The 18,100-nt window shown below is 44.2% G+C and overlaps 1 protein-coding gene across 3 annotated transcripts in view; it reads right to left on the minus strand.

Moving 5' to 3' along the window:
* LOC138970596 (uncharacterized) overlaps positions 1–18,100 on the minus strand; it is a 117,679-nt gene that overhangs the window by 17,399 nt on the left and 82,180 nt on the right. For 2 of the 3 annotated variants that reach the window (XM_070343062.1, XM_070343060.1), the window contains exons 26-33: positions 13,611–13,688; positions 11,456–11,539; positions 11,165–11,245; positions 9,467–9,595; positions 8,657–8,794; positions 8,066–8,143; positions 2,395–2,478; positions 1,468–1,551 (exon numbers count right to left, since the gene is read on the minus strand). In XM_070343062.1, the coding sequence (XP_070199163.1) occupies positions 1,468–1,551; positions 2,395–2,478; positions 8,066–8,143; positions 8,657–8,794; positions 9,467–9,595; positions 11,165–11,245; positions 11,456–11,539; positions 13,611–13,688 (756 nt within the window). The remainder of the gene's footprint in view (positions 1–1,467; positions 1,552–2,394; positions 2,479–8,065; positions 8,144–8,656; positions 8,795–9,466; positions 9,596–11,164; positions 11,246–11,455; positions 11,540–13,610; positions 13,689–18,100) is intronic. The other variant, XM_070343063.1, reaches the window with a different exon arrangement.

The raw sequence follows: 18,100 nt of genomic DNA on the forward strand, positions 1-18,100 counted from the left end.
TCAGTTCAACACACACATGGCAATCAGTTCTACACACACATAGCAATCAGTTCAACACACACACGTGGCAATCAGTTCAACACACACATGGCAATCAGTTCAACACACACATGGCAATCAGTTCAACACACACATGGCAATCAGTTCAACACACACATGGCAATCAGTTCAACACACACATGGCAATCAGTTCAACACACACATGGCAATCAGTTCAACACACACGTGGCAATCAGTTCAACACACACATGGCAATCAGTTCAACACACACGTGGCAATCAGTTCAACACACACATGGCAATCAGTTCAACACACACATGGCAATCAGTTCAACACACACATGGCAATCAGTTCAACACACACATGGCAATCAGTTCAACACACACGTGGCAATCAGTTCAACACACACATGGCAATCAGTTCAACACACACACACATGGCAATCAGTTCAACACACACGTGGCAATCAGTTCAACACACACATGGCAATCAGTTCAACACACACACGTGGCAATCAGTTCAACACACACATGGCAATCAGTTCAACACACATGGCAATCAGTTCAACACACACATGGCAATCAGTTCAACACACACACATGGCAATCAGTTCAACACACACGTGGCAATCTATTCAACACACACATAGCAATCAGTTCAACACACACATGGCAATCAGTTCAAGAAACACATGGCAGTCACTTCAACACACACATGGCAATCAGTTCAAGAAACACATGGCAATCAGTTCAACACACACATGGCAATCAGTTCAACACACACCTGACAATCAGTTCAAGAAACACATGGCAGTCACTTCAACACACACATGGCAATCAGTTCAAGAAACACATTACAATTTACAATCAGTTCGACACACACATGGCAATCAGTTCAACACACACTTGGCACTCAGTTCAAGAAACACATGGCAATCAGTTCAACACAGACATGGTTGTCAACGTGAATCGAAAGAGAAGGGTACAGTATATGTGTGTATTTGCACAGTGAGCAAACATAGTTTCCCAACTTTGGCTTACTGCTTCGACTGCATCGTCATTCAGGAAAGATGATGCATTCCTGATAGTTTCAAATGGAATACTATGTAACTATTGTACAATAGCTGATGAAAGAAGATCAGACTTGGTTCAACAATACAGCTAGAAGGTCAATCTTCGTCGATTGCATGGAAGGGAAATGTAAATGAAGCCAATGAATGCAAGGCGTAAACAATAAACAAACATGCTAGGCAAGTGAATATCTATGACATTTATAAGTTCATCTTGATGCACTCCTTTATTACATCATACACTTCATGGTTTTGTATCTATGTATCTGAAAACATAGTATTTAAACCAATATCTATGGCAAAGCTAAAGGACCCAAACACGTAAAACATTTGTGGTCTTGGTTTAGCAGACAAGCCCGGACAGAAAGCAGCCATGGAGACAGGTAGAGTGTACTCACGACATTTCTCCAGCGAGTCACAGAACAATCCTGCCTGGCAGTAGGCGAGGTTTTCACCACTGCAGTCCCCGTGCATTCCGATTGCTGGATGGACAAATGTAGAAACCATTAGTCTGAAGACATGACCCTATTTTCTTATCATAAGAAACACTGGGCTGGAAGTCAACACTGGCTGAAAAAATGTAAGTGTAGATTGTTAAAAACGTTATTTATCTGGAACATCTATCATGCAAATAACTGTACCACACAAGAATTGATTGTGTTTTTCTTTCAATTGTGTCTTGATATGCAGAGCAGGCAACATGCCATTCGACTACGTTCTTCGAGGAATTTTGCAACAAAATGATGTTTTTTTGCAGCATACTTAAAACAAAGCAGGGGAACTTTGCCTTAAATCCGCATATTCACGCTACTATTTCTCAATTCCATGACAAGAACATTTACTAAGTATACGCATTTGTCTTTCACATAATGGAACATTTTGGGGGGAGTAACAAGTAACTGCTTTGGCTCGCCTCTCATTCGGGGTTTGTATTCAAGATTTTTGAGCAAGTTTGACGTCACGTGTGACGCCATCATAGCCTGTGCAATATTTAAACAATGCCGCAAACTAGCAAGCGAACCATAGTCAGTCAGTCAGCTATTCCCTCACGAAGCCAGCCATCCAGCAAGCCAGCCATCCAGCAAGTCAGCCATCCAGCAAGTCAGTCATTCCGGCAAGGGAAGTCATTCATGAAATCCAGTTTGTCATTCCTAAGTCAGTCATAAGTCGTTTGCAAGCAAGCCAGCAGATACATCAGTTAGTTAGTCTGGCAATCAGCTTACCGGTCAACAAGTCAGTCAGTCAGACAGGCAAACTGCCAACTAGACAGTCAGTCAGTAAGTCAGTCAGTCGGAGGGTCATGAAGTAAGCAGGCAAGGACTCACAACAATGATCGTTTCTTTCACAGATGGCCTCCGGACCACAGTTCCTTTTCAGCTCTCCCCGACACATCTCCCCCAGCTTGAGACCTGCAGCAACACACAGCCATTCTTTACTGTATCTGTGAGGGGTCATGAGATCTATAGCAACACACAGCCATTCTTTACTGTATCTGTGAGGGGCCATGAGATCTATAGCAACACACAGCCATTCTTCACTGTATCTGTGAGGGGCCATGAGATCTATGGCAACACACAGCCATTCTTCACTGTACCTGTGAGGGGCCATGAGATCTATAGCACCACACAGCCATTCTTTACTGTATCTGTGAGGGGTCATGAGATCTATAGCAACACACAGCCATTCTTTACTGTATCTGTGAGGGGCCATGAGATCTATAGCAACACACAGCCATTCTTTACTGTATCTGTGAGTGGCATGAGATCTATAGCAACACACAGCCATTCTTTACTGTATCTGTGAGGGGCCATGAGATCTATGGCAACACACAGCCATTCTTTACTGTATCTGTGAGGGGCCATGAGATCTATGGCAACACACAGCCATTCTTCACTGTATCTGTGAGGGGCCATGAGATCTATGGCAACACACAGCCATTCTTCACTGTACCTGTGAGGGGCCATGAGATCTATAGCACCACACAGCCATTCTTTACTGTATCTGTGAGGGGCCATGAGATCTATAGCAACACACAGCCATTCTTTACTGTATCTGTGAGTGGCATGAGATCTATAGCAACACACAGCCATTCTTTACTGTATCTGTGAGGGGCCATGAGATCTATGGCAACACACAGCCATTCTTCACTGTATCTGTGAGGGGCCATGAGATCTATGGCAACACACAGCCATTCTTCACTGTATCTGTGGGGGGCCATGAGATCTATAGCAACACACAGCCATTCTTTACTGTATCTGTGGGGGGCCATGAGATCTATAGCAACACACAGCCATTCTTTACTGTATCTGTGGGGGGCCATGAGATCTATAGCAACACACAGCCATTCTTTACTGTATCTGTGGGGGGCCATGAGATCTATAGCAACACACAGCCATTCTTTACTGTATCTGTGGGGGGCTATGAGATCTATAGCAACACACAGCCATTCTTTACTGTACCTGTGAGGGGCCATGAGATCTATAGCACCACACAGCCATTCTTTACTCTATCTGTGAGGGGCCATGAGACCTATAGCAACACACAGCCATTCTTTACTGTATCTGTGAGGGGCCATGAGATCTATAGCACCACACAGCCATTCTTTACTGTATCTGTGAGGGGCCATGAGACCTATAGCACCACACAGCCATTCTTTACTGTATCTGTGAGGGGCCATGAGATCTATAGCAACACACAGCCATTCTTTACTGTATCTGTGGGGGGCCATGAGATCTATAGCAACACACAGCCATTCTTTACTGTATCTGTGAGGGGCCATGAGATCTATAGCACCACACAGCCATTCTTTATTGTATCTGTGGGGGGCCATGAGACCTATAGCAACACACAGCCATTCTTTACTGTATCTGTGAGGGGCCATGAGATCTATAGCAACACACAGCCATTCTTTACTGTATCTGTGAGGGGCCATGAGATCTATAGCAACACACAGCCATTCTTTACTGTATCTGTGGGGGGCCATAAGATCTATAGCAACACACAGCCATTCTTTACTGTACCTGTGAGGGGCCATGAGATCTATAGCACCACACAGCCATTCTTTACTGTATCTGTGAGGGGCCATGAGATCTATAGCAACACACAGCCATTCTTTACTGTATCTGTGGGGGGCCATGAGATCTATAGCAACACACAGCCATTCTTTACTGTATCTGTGAGGGGCCATGAGATCTATAGCAACACACAGCCATTCTTTACTGTATCTGTGAGGGGCCATGAGATCTATAGCAACACACAGCCATTCTTTACTGTATCTGTGAGTGGCATGAGATCTATAGCAACACACAGCCATTCTTTACTGTATCTGTGAGGGGCCATGAGACCTATAGCAACACACAGCCATTCTTTACTGTATCTGTGAGGGGCCATGAGATCTAGGGCAACACACAGCCATTCTTCACTGTATCTGTGGGGGGCCATAAGATCTATAGCAACACACAGCCATTCTTCACTGTATCTGTGGGGGGCCATGAGATCTATAGCAACACACAGCCATTCTTTACTGTATCTGTGGGGGGCTATGAGATCTATAGCAACACACAGCCATTATTTACTGTATCTGTGGGGGGCCATGAGATCTATGGCAACACACAGCCATTCTTTACTGTATCTGTGAGGGGCCATGAGATCTATGGCAACACACAGCCATTCTTTACTGTATCTGTCAGGGGCCATGAGACCTATAACACACAAACTTTCTTTACTGCATCTGTGAGGGGCCATGAGATCTATGGCAACACACAGCCATTCTTTACTGTATCTGTGAGGGGCCATGAGACCTATAGCAACACACAGCCATTCTTCACTGTATCTGTGGGGGGCCATAAGATCTATAGCAACACACAGCCATTCTTCACTGTATCTGTGGGGGGCCATGAGATCTATAGCAACACACAGCCATTCTTTACTGTATCTGTGGGGGGCCATGAGATCTATAGCAACACACAGCCATTCTTCACTGTATCTGTGAGGGGCCATGAGACCTATAGCAACACACAGCCATTCTTCCCTGTATCTGTGAGGGGCCATGAGATCTATAGCAACACACAGCCATTCTTTACTGTACCTGTGAGGGGCCATGAGATCTATAGCACCACACAGCCATTTTTTACTGTATCTGTGAGGGACCATGAGACCTATAGCAACACACAGCCATTCTTTACTGTATCTGTGAGGGGCCATGAGATCTATAGCAACACACAGCCATTCTTTACTGTATCTGTGAGGGGCCATGAGACCTATAGCACCACACAGCCATTCTTTACTGTATCTGTGAGGGGCCATGAGACCTATAGCACCACACAGCCATTCTTTACTGTATCTGTGAGGGGCCATGAGACCTATAGCACCACACAGCCATTCTTTACTGTATCTGGGAGGGGCCTTGAGATCTATAGCACCACACAGCCATTCTTTACTGTATATGTGAGGGGCCATGAGACCTATAGCAACACACAGCCATTCTTTACTGCATCTGTCAGGGGCCATGAGACCTATAACACACAACCATTCTTTACTGCATCTGTGAGGGGCCATGAGATCTATGGCAACAGACAGCCATTCTTTACTGTATCTGTGAGGGGTATGAGATCTATAGCACCACACAGCCATTCTTTACTGTATCTGTGAGGGGCCACGAGACCTATAGCAACACACAGCCGGTGTCTTCACTGTATCTGTGGGGGGCCATGAGATCTATAGCAACACACAGCCATTCTTTACTGTATCTGTGGGGGGTCATGAGATCTATAGCAACACACAGCCATTCTTCACTGTATCTGTGAGGGGCCATGAGACCTATAGCAACACACAGCCATTCTTCACTGTATCTGTGAGGGGCCATAAGATCTATAGCAACACACAGCCATTCTTTACTGTATCTGTGAGGGGCCATGAGATCTATAGCAACACACAGCCATTCTTCACTGTATCTGTGACGGGCCATGAGATCTATTGCAACACACAGCCATTCTTCACTGTATCCGTGGGGGGCCATGAGATCTATAGCAACACACAGCCATTCTTTACTGTATCTGTGAGGGGCCATGAGATCTATAGCAACACACAGCCATTCTTCACTGTATCTGTGGGGGGCCATGAGATCTATAGCAACACACAGCCATTATTTACTGTATCTGTGAGGGGCCATGAGATCTATAGCAACACACAGCCATTCTTTACTGTATCTGTGGGGGGCCATGAGATCTATAGCAACACACAGCCATTCTTTACTGTATCTGTGAGGGGCCATGAGACCTATAGCAACACACAGCCATTCTTTACTGTATCTGTGGGGGGCCATGAGACCTATAGCAACACACAGCCATTCTTTACTGTATCTGTGGGGGGCCATGAGATCTATAGCAACACAAAGCCATTCTTTACTGTATCTGTGAGGGGCCATGAGACCTATAGCACCACACAGCCATTCTTTACTGTATCTGTGGGGGGCCATGAGATCTATGGCAACACACAGCCATTCTTCACTGTATCTGTGGGGGGCCATGAGATCTATAGCAACACACAGCCATTCTTCACTGTATCTGTGAGTGGCATGAGATCTATAGCAACACACAGCCATTCTTTACTGTATCTGTGAGGGGCCATGAGACCTATTACACACAACCATTCTTTACTGCATCTGTGAGGGGCCATGAGACCTATAGCAACACACAGCCATTCTTTACTGTATCTGTGGGGGGCCATGAGATATATAGCACCATAACGGCACTCTTTACTGTATCTGTGAGGGGCCATGAGATATATAGCAACACACAGCCATTCTTCACTGTATCTGTGGGGGGCCATGAAATCTATAGCAACACACAGCCATTCTTCACTGTATCTGTGGGGGGCCATGAGATCTATGGCAACACACAGCCATTCTTCACTGTATGTGTCAGGGGCCATGAGATCTATGGCAACACACAGCCATTCTTTACTGTATCTGTGGGGGGCCATGAAATCTATAGTAACACACAGCCATTCTTCACTGTATCTGTGGGGGGCCATGAGATCTATAGCAACACACAACCACTCTTAACTGTATCTGTGGGGGGCCATGAAATCTATAGCAACACACAGCCATTCTTCACTGTATCTGTGGGGGGCCATGAGATCTATGTCAACACACAGTCATTCTTCACTGTATCTGTGGGGGGCCATGAGATCTATGGCAACACACAGCCATTCTTCACTGTATCTATGGGGGGCCATGAGATCTATAGCAACACACAACCATTCTTCACTGTATCTGTGGGGGGCCATGAAATCTATAGCAACACACAGCCATTCTTTACTGTACCTGTGAGGGGCCATGAGATATATAGCACCATAACGGCATTCTTTACTGTATCTGTGAGGGGCCATGAGATATATAGCAACATACAACCATTCTTTACTGTATCTGTGAGGGGCCATGAGATCTATAGCAACACACAGCCATTCTTTACTGTAAATGTGAGGGACCATGAGATCTATAGCAACACACAACCACTCTTAACTGTATCAATAGAATTTCGATCAATAGAATCAATAGAATTTATTTCCAAAATGCAAAAGCACATGATTTTGTTTTGAATGTTGCAGTAAATCATATGTATCTGCGACAATGACATAAGACCTGCGGAAACATCCAGGATCTGTGACAGTGCACATGATGTGAGACGTTTGGATGTTTGGTTTGCATGTCCCTTCACCCTGAGACCTGTCAACACGTACATCCATTGTTTAATGTCTCCAACATGAAAGCCTTTTTTCTGCATGATTCAGATATTAAATTAAGTCTGATAAGTTGTAGGATGGGTAGATATTAATATCAACAGTGTGTGCAAGCAACACAATTAAACATGAACACATCAGAAGGCATTGGACATTTTTAAGGAAAACTTTGTATCTTGTTAATGTGTTTTGTTTCATCCGGGTTTTTTCCCCACCTAAATACGGATGTTTGTCTAGAGAGGGGTGTTCACTTACTGCACTTCTTGAGGCTGTCGCAGTAGGCACCATTCCGACACTCATCATCGTGCATACATGTTTCACCCATACGTTTTGCTGCACACATGTGTAATATAAACGGTATGGACAAAACACTGACAAGCTACATCACACACAACATATCTTTACGGCCAATAACATTGTAATTCAACTCATCATTACTTACGCAGAAAAATGTTTTGAGAAGATAATTGTTCATTTGAATGAAAACATGTGTAAATAAGCCTATGAAACACACAATTGACCTTTTCAGGCAAAGCGAGTGAAACTGAAAAGTGTGCAAGGCATACCATGAGACAACGGTAATCAGACCCAGTCACTAACAACTCTCCACAAGTCAAGTCACAAGTTTCTGACCGGCAACCATAGAGCTATAAATAACGTAGGCCCGGCAGACAACTCTGCATGCAGAAAAGCTACTACGGAAGGGGGACTACTGCGTTATCGTGTCACACTTGATTAAGAAAAAGACAGTTTAGTTGTCTAGTCTTTTGTTCTGACGATGAAGCCTGATTTATCCTGTAATGTGGAGACAGACCTTTAGCGCGGTCCTCTACACAGATGACTTACTGCAGCTAAAGTCTCTCTGGTTGGTCTCGTAGCTGGCAGAACATTCACATTTCTGCTGTCCGGCGTCGCACACAGCGCTTGGGTCCACACACTCGACCGCGTCGTTACATTTCCCCCCCACCCTGCCAACCTTGGGATCTGAAAGAAATAAGGTAAGTGGTACCCCTTATTGTAAACGACAGTGGTACTCCCCCCCCCCCCCCCACACTGTTAACATCGTCACTGAGAGCTGTGGTCTTGCCACCAAGTGTTGAACAAGTGTCCTGAATGACCAGCACAGAGACCCTACCGTTCTCAAACGTTGGACGAAATGTTTCGTCGTTTTTTGTTATTTTTGTGTGCTTGTGAACATTCACATTGTGGCAAAACAACAAGCTGTGTTGACAACAGTTCTCTATTGTTTTACGTTAAATATCTTGTCCAACATGCAAAGGGGCGATAATTTCCGATAGCACGTATCCACAGAAAGAATCTTAAAGAATATTGGGGGTTGTTCGCTCGTGTCTCCTAATTATTTTGCTTGTGTTCAGACTCTCTTCAGTAAATTACTCGCCGACTACTTATTACTCAAGGGATTGAAAAAAACGAATGGCTCGATGAATGTAAAAATAAGATAAAGATCCCACATTCACAGCAAAAGTCTCAGTGCTCGAAAACATAAATACACGAATGCATTAAAAAAATTGGGTAGCGTCGCACTGTATCAGTGTATGGTACCTAGCTTTTCAAAGTGAGAAAGCATACCGACTTTAAATAAGGGTAACCTCACAGGACGATGTGAAAGCAATACCAATGTGGGAAGGCACCCACCGCAACCTTGTCCCTGTGCTAATGGCGTGGCGACCTGGTCAGAGCACGTGCAGCGCCGTGTGTTGTGAGGGCAGACTGACCCCGCCTCGCACTCGTCGTCCACACTGCACGCCTTGTTCACCGGGATCTCTGTTTCACAGTAAAACAAACAGACAGGTATAGACAGGCAGAATGACATACAGACAGAGACATACAGACAGGGACAGAGACATACAGACAGGAACAGACGGGCAGAATGACAGATACAGACACAGACAGACAGGTAGAATGGCATACAGACAGGAACAGACGCGCAGAATGACAGATACAGACAGACAGGAACAGACGGGCAGAATGACAGATACAGACACAGACAGACAGGCAGAATGACATACAGACACAGACAGACAGACAGGTACAGACAGGCAGAATGACAGATACAGACACAGACAGACAGACAGGCACAGACAGGCAGAATGACATACAGACACAGACAGACAGACAGGTACAGACAGGCAGAATGACAGATACAGACACAGACAGACAGACAGGCAGAATGACATACAGACACAGACAGACAGACAGACAGATTGACAGATACAGACACAGACTGGCAGAATGACATACATACACAGACAGACAGACAGACAGGCAGAATGACATACAGACACAGACAGACAGACATGTACAGACAGGCAGAATGACACATACAGGCACAGACAGACAGACAGGTACAGAAAGGCAGATTGACAGATACAGACAGAGAGACAGACAGGTACAGACATGCAGAATGACAGATACAGACAGATAGACAGGTAGGATAACAGATACAGGCACAGACAGACAGATAGATACAGGAAGTAAATAAGTAGAGTCACACTTAACAGCACACTCACAGATTACTGCACGCTGGGAAAGTTTAAACATCTCACGACAAACAACAGCCATGCCACAAGTAACCAACATTCGAAGAACAGACTGCACAGTGGAACAATGTGAACAACCTACTACAAACACCAGTCATGTCATACCTAACAAGTAACAACACTGAGACAGACTGCACTCTGGAACAATGTGAACAACCTACTACAAACTCCAGTCATGTCATACCTAACAAGTAACAACTGTGAGACAGACTGCACCGTGGAACAATGTGAACAACCTACTACAAACACCAGTCATGTCATACCTAACAAGTAACAACAGTGAGACAGACTGCACCCTGGAACAATGTGAACAACCTACTACAAACACCAGTCATGTCATACCTAACAAGTAACAACACTGAGACAGACTGCACAGTGGAACAATGTGAACAACCCACTACAAACACCAGTCATGTCATACCTAACAAGTAACAACAGTGAGACAGACTGCACCCTGGAACAATGTGAACAACCTACTACAAACACCAGTCATGTCATACCTAACAAGTAACAACAGTGAGACAGACTGCACCCTGGAACAATGTGAACAACCTACTACAAACACCAGTCATGTCATACCTAACAAGTAACAACACTGAGACAGACTGCACTCTGGAACAATGTGAACAACCTACTACAAACACCAGTCATGTCATACCTAACAAGTAACAACACTGAGACAGACTGCACAGTGGAACAATGTGAACAACCTACTACAAACACCAGTCATGTCATACCTAACAAGTAACAACAGTGAGACAGACTGCACTCTGGCGAAATGAAAACAACTCACTACAAAGGCCAGTCGAGTCACACTTGGTTCCCAGCACACACATGTCCGGGGTGGTCAAACAGTTCTCGTCAAACGCCAAGCCTAAAAGATTGTGTACAATTTAGTGGTGTACTTACTATCTCTCCCTCTTGCTCCTTCTCTCCCTCCCTCTTGCTTCTTCTCACGCTCTCTCTCTCTCTCTTTCTGTTTTTTTAATCTCGCCCTCTTTCCCTCTTTCTCTCTATCCCCCTATTTACCTCCCTCCCTCTTTCTCTCTATCTCTTTCTGTCCTTCTAAGTACACACTACTCACGGCAGAACTCGTCCTTGTCACACACAGAGCCCCACGTGCAGTACAGTGACTTTCTCCCTTCACAGGTTTCCCCTACTTCTACAGCTAGTCACACAACAGAAAGATCAACACAAAACTAAAGTGTGGCAAAGAAATTATAAATGACGAGGCTCTTAAAATGCGAAGCACGCACACTGAAACTATTCAACCAATACTGACATAACATAGTCTGACTTTGTCTTCATCAGCGTCGTTCAGACGACAAGAGAGAAAAACCAGCTATTGTAAAATATACGAGAAAGAGAGGACAGCGTCAATGACACAGGTAGAGAAGAAAACACCAATTACACAGTAAGAGAGGACAAGGCCAATGGTACAGGAAGTACGGACAACGTCAATTACACAATAAGAGAGGACAACGTCAATAACACAGAAAGAGATGACAACGTCAATACTACAGAAAGAGAGGACAACGTCAATACTACAGAAAGAGATGACAACGTCAATACTACAGAAAGAGATGACAACGTCAATACTACAGAAAGAGAGGACAACGTCAATACCACAGAAAGAGATGACAACGTCAATAACACAGAAAGAGAGGACAACGTCAATAACACAGAAAGAGAGGATAAGGTCAATAACACAGAAAGAGATGACAAGGTCAATAACACAGAAGGAGAGGACAACGTCAATACCACAGAAAGAGAGGCCAACGTCAATAACACAGAAAGAGGGGCCAACGTCAATACCACAGAAAGAGATGACAAGGTCAATAACACAGAAAGAGAGGACAAGATCAATAACACAGAAAGAGATGACAACGTCAATAACACAGAAAGAGATGACAACGTCAATACCACAGAAAGAGATGACAACGTCAATACCACAGAAAGACATGACAACGTCAATACCACAGAAAGAGATGACAACGTCAATACCACAGAAAGACATGACAACGTCAATACCACAGAAAGACATGACAACGTCAATACCACAGAAAGACATGACAACGTCAATACCACAGAAAGAGATGACAACGTCAATACCGCAGAAAGAGAGACCAAGATCAATGATATAGGAAGATATGTCAACGTGAAATACACAGAAAGAGAGGACAAGGTCAATTACACAGGAAGATATGACAACGTCAATTACACAGAAAGAGAGGACAGCGTTAATAACACAGAATGCGAGGACAAGGGTGATGACACAGGTAGAGAGGATACTGAAAGATAGGACAAACAAAGGGCACATGATAATACAGGGCACATGATAACACAGGGCACATGATAATACAGGGCACATGATGATACAGGGCACATGATAATACAGGGCACAAGATAATACAGGGCACATGATAATACAGGGCACATGATGATACAGGGCACATGATGATACAGGGCACATGATGATACAGGGCACATGATGATACAGGGCACATGATGATACAGGGCACATGATAATACAGGGCACATGATAATACAGGGCACATGATAATACAGGACACATGATAATATAGGGCACATGATAATACAGGGCACATGATGATACAGGGCACATGATGATACAGGGCACATGATAATACAGGACACATGGTAATACAGGGCACATGATAATACAGGGCACATGATGATACAGGGCACATGATGATACAGGGCACATGATGATACAGGGCACATGATGATACAGGGCACATGATGATACAGGGCACATGATGATACAGGGCACATGATGATACAGGGCACATGATGATACAGGGCACATGATGATACAGGGCACATGATAATACAGGACACATGATGATACAGGGCACATGATAATACAGGGCACATGATGATACAGGGCACATTATAATACAGGGCACATGATGATACAGGGCACATGATAATACAGGACACATGATAATACAGGGCACATGATAATACAGGGCACATGATAATACAGGGCACATGATGATACAGGGCACATGATGATACAGGGCCCATGATAATACAGGACACATGATAATACAGGGCACATGCTAATACAGGGCACTTTGATACAGACAGTTAAAGGCCGGACAAGGGCAGGAGAACAGCGGAGAAGGGTACAGACAGACATGACATGGCAAAGGATACAACAATAGAACGCAAAGCAAAGGACAAAAGAGGGGGGAAAAACGTGTTGTACTTACTGCAGTGACCAGCATCTCCACACACGAAGCCTGCGGCACATGGGAAACTGGCATTGCAAGATGCACCGGCTCCTTGGCCTTTTGACGAATGGGGACAAATTGCGTGTCCATTAGTGTCTGAATGTTAAGTCAATCACGGAAATAATATCAACTCGATGTCTTGCTCGGAACATTGACATAAGCTTTTTGTATAATCTTTCATGCTTAACGATTGTCCCTTAAAGTTACCGGACCTGTCAAGTCCAGGTGCACGGAGCCCCTAGGGCTTTCAGTCATGCCTCCAGCAGCTATCCATTTGAAAAAGTTTGACAGTTTCATTGAGTTTCATGCAAGGAGGTTTGTTGCGCACGAAAAAGATCCTGTAATTCATGTCAGAGTTCGGTGGGTTATAGAAACACGAAAATACCCAGCATGCTTCCTCCGAAAGCGGCGTATGGCTGCCTAAATGGCGGGGTAAAAACGGTCATACACGTAAAAGCCGTGGGAGTTTCAGCCCATGAACGAACAAACAAACATGCAAGGAGGTAAAAACTGCAATTTGTTTTACGAATTAATTTTTGACTGCCTCCGGGCAGGAGAGAGTCGCCCTCGACCAGGTTCACAGCAGGTCCCGCATGTGAACTAATTACGTCAAAAGGCTTCATAGTCACGGCGAGAGAGAGAATTCTTTCTGTTTTGGGTACTTTACGTCAAGACATTGTGTGTGATTACGTAGACAGATGAGGGCCCCAAAGGGTTTAAAATCGTGATCGTGATTGGCGTTTTTTGACCTTTCTGTGACCGTGATTGCCGAAATTTCCATTTCTGTGATCGTGATGGGACTTTGCCCGTGATCCGTGATGACAAAAAAATCAAGTCTCGTGATCGTGATAGTCATTTGTGTTCGTGATCGTGATGGGCATTATTGAAAAGCTTTTTATTTTCAACGTACATTTTTCACAGCTGTATCACTCTATGATCCTCTATTCGTCAAGGTGTTTGTGATCGTGAAAACAAAAATCAAGGTAACTGTGATCGTGAAAGCTAAAATTTCCCTTCCCGTGATCGTGATGATACCCCCCCCTTTGGGGCCCTCACAGATTGTAAAAGATGGTCTGTGGGGCCATTTTGGCATACCGCACACAGCCTTGAGCCCCAGAACGTGTTCATGGCAAATGTTAAATACATTTTGACGGGAGATGCAAACTGACAAAGCACAGAGTTTCGTTTGGCTGGCAACACTAAAGGTATGAGAAGGCATCTGTGAGAAAGTTGTTAAAAGCTTTTAACTGTGTCACAAGTGTTAGTGTTATAAATGAACGGGGTATGAATGTGCCGAGTCAAAATACGCTTGTTACGAGATATTCGGGATTCACGTGAATTAGTTTAAAGTCGTGTTTGAATGGTCAGCGAATGACGTGTGTGTCAGCTAGGTATGAATCAGTGTAAGCTATGACAGCGACCGGTGTGGATGTGCAGTAGGATATGTGGTAGGCTAGAATTCTTAGGTTAGCCTAACACTTTGTCTTCTTTGCTTTTGTTAGTTAATTCCTTCGGTAGGCTTTTCTATCTTATGTTAGGTTTAGATAGGTTTCTCTTCTAACTATAATTTTTAAATAATGTCTTGTTAACGTTTATTCTGTCTCGTTTGTTATTTTTCATTCTTCTTTTGTTTTGTTTTGTTGTCTGTGTCTCACGCCATTCGCCACGCAAATCACTTCTCATTCGGGATTGTGACAGACTGTTTATATCGTAATTTGCGACAAACAAACAAATCGTTGCTTCAGCAACGCTGTGACTCCTGTGACCCCTGCACTGTCCCTTTAAACTTTGTAATGTTCAATTCGTCAAAAACATTCACAAAATGGCTCCTTAGATAGCACATGTTGACAAAAAAACATATCCCCCTCCCTCCATACCTAACCCCTGAGTTCTACATGTAGTTAGAAGAAAAAACAACAACCAACCAACCAACTGCTTGTTTTAACGATTCAAATTATTATTAAACACTAGAGGAATACCCGGCTTCGCCGGGGTGAATCGCGAGACAGAGACAGACAGCGTGGCGGTTCACCACAATCACCTTTGAAGGCGAAGTCCTCTCAAACGGGATTGAGAATTTTTAGAGCTTATTTCTAAGCCCTATATTATCTGTTATGGCTTCTCAAATGCCAGAACATACAGACAGACAAAAGCCGCCAGACCCCATCACAAACAGAACTCTACAATCCACAGGTGTTGCCTCCACACATACACACACACACACACACACACACAACACACACAACACACACACACACACACACACAGACACAGAAGCCGTATATATCTATGTATATATAAATATATAGAGATAGATGACAGTGGATTTTTCGATAAATAGATTCGACCTTTGCACTTTTACAGTGAGGACAACTTACGGGTACATGCAAGGAAAGACCGCAACTTCTAAGGCGAACAACTCTGCAGAGTCTGCTGTGAAGGGCGACGGTAGTCTCTCTGTCACACTCGACCCCCTTTGAATGAACTTTGTCCCCAAAGTTCCAAACTATGGACCCGCCAAGCTTAGGTCCCTCCCAGGTAGAATGGGAACAGCACGAAAATGATTCAGTGGCCTGAACATTTCATGTCGAGTCCCATCGCAGTCGACGACACCAAATGTAACCGAGTGCCGAAACACCACAATCACCTTTGAAGGCAAAGTCCACTCAAACGGGATTGAGAATAAATGTTATGGCTTTTCGAAGGAAGGCCTGAAAGACACACCAAAGCCGCCAGACCACATCACAAACAGAACTCTACAACCCACAGGTGTTGCCCACACACACACACACAAACACACACACACACACACACACACACACAGAAGCCGTATATATATATACTAGATGATTACCCGCTTCGCCGGGTACCGGCTTCGCCGGGAAGAAGTAGAGCCGAATACCAGGCTGCGCCTGGGACCCGGCTTTGCCGGATGTACGCCGTCTTCGCCGGCGCACGAAGGAAAGGAGATAAACGCGCAAAACACTGGAGACCTTCTAAAAATAGTAACGTGCAGTGACCTTCTAAAAATAGTAACGTAGTAACGGGAATATGGATTGACGCCACACGGAGGAAGGGAGATAATCGCGGCTGAAAACACTGGAGAAGATAAGGAAGAGTTACTGGTAGTGGATCCCGACAACAAAAAAAACAAAAAAACAAAAAATCGGTGGAGAGCACGTGTTGAAATATCTCATCGATGAGGTTGTGTCCGGGGTGTAGCTGAATACGGTGTCCAAATTTGAAAAAGATCCACCGAGAACTTTGGCCGTGCATCGCGAACAGACAGACAGACAGACAGACAGACACTAGTCGTATATATATATAGATGTATATCTATATCTATGAATATATAGAGATAGATGACAGTGTATTGTTCGCGTGGCTATAAATTGATTCAACCTTTTCACTTTTACACTAAGGACAACTTACGGGTGCAAGGAAAGCGTTCTGGACAGTGCAGTGACATTCTAAAAATAGTAACGTAGTAACGGGAATATGGATTGACGCCACACGAAGGAAGGGAGGTAAACGCTGAAAACACTGGAGAAGATAAGAAGAGTTACTGGAAATGGATCCAGAGAAAAACCTAACAAGAAGGGCAAAGCCCATACGACTCACATGCTTGACCTTGACCTTTACATGACCTTGACCTTCAGCTAAACCTAGCAATGACATCATACACTAAGAACTGCTTTACACATTTTTCCTCAAGGTCATCCAAGGTCATGCAACACAAAGCTGTTAATTCAAGACATAGGAAGTACAATGGTGCTTATTGGCTCTTTCTACCATGAGATATGGTCACTTTTAGTGGTTCACTACCTTATTTTGGTCACATTTCATAAGGGTCAAAGTGACCTTGACCTTGATCATATGTGACCAAATGTGTCTCATGATGAAAGTATAACATGTGCCCCACATAAATTTTAAGTTTGAAACCGTTATCTTCCATAGTTCAGGGTCAAGGTCATTTCAAAATATGTATACAATCCAACTTTGAAGAGCTCCTGTGACCTTGACCTTGAAGCAAGGTAAACCAAACTGGTATCAAAAGATGGGGCTTACTTTGCCCTATATATCATATATAGGTGAGGTATTCAATCTGAAAAACTTCAGAGAAAATGTGAAAAATAGCTGTTTTTTAGACAACATTTATGGCCCCTGCGACCTTGACCTTGAAGCAAGGTCAAGATGCTATGTATGTTTTTTGGGGCCTTGTCATCATACACCATCTTGCCAAATTTGGTACTGATAGACTGAATAGTGTCCAAGAAATATCCAACGTTAAAGTTTTTCGGACGGCCGGCCGGACGGCCGGACGGACGGACGGACGGACGGACGACTCGGGTGAGTACATAGACTCACTTTTGCTTCGCATGTGAGTCAAAAATCGGTTCAGCGCTGCGCGCTGAGAGCACGTGTTGAAATATCTCAGCGATGAGGTTGTGTCCGGGATGTAGCTGAAT

This window comes from Littorina saxatilis, linkage group LG7, assembly GCF_037325665.1.
Source record: "Littorina saxatilis isolate snail1 linkage group LG7, US_GU_Lsax_2.0, whole genome shotgun sequence".
NCBI classification, from domain to species: Eukaryota; Metazoa; Mollusca; class Gastropoda; order Littorinimorpha; family Littorinidae; genus Littorina; species Littorina saxatilis.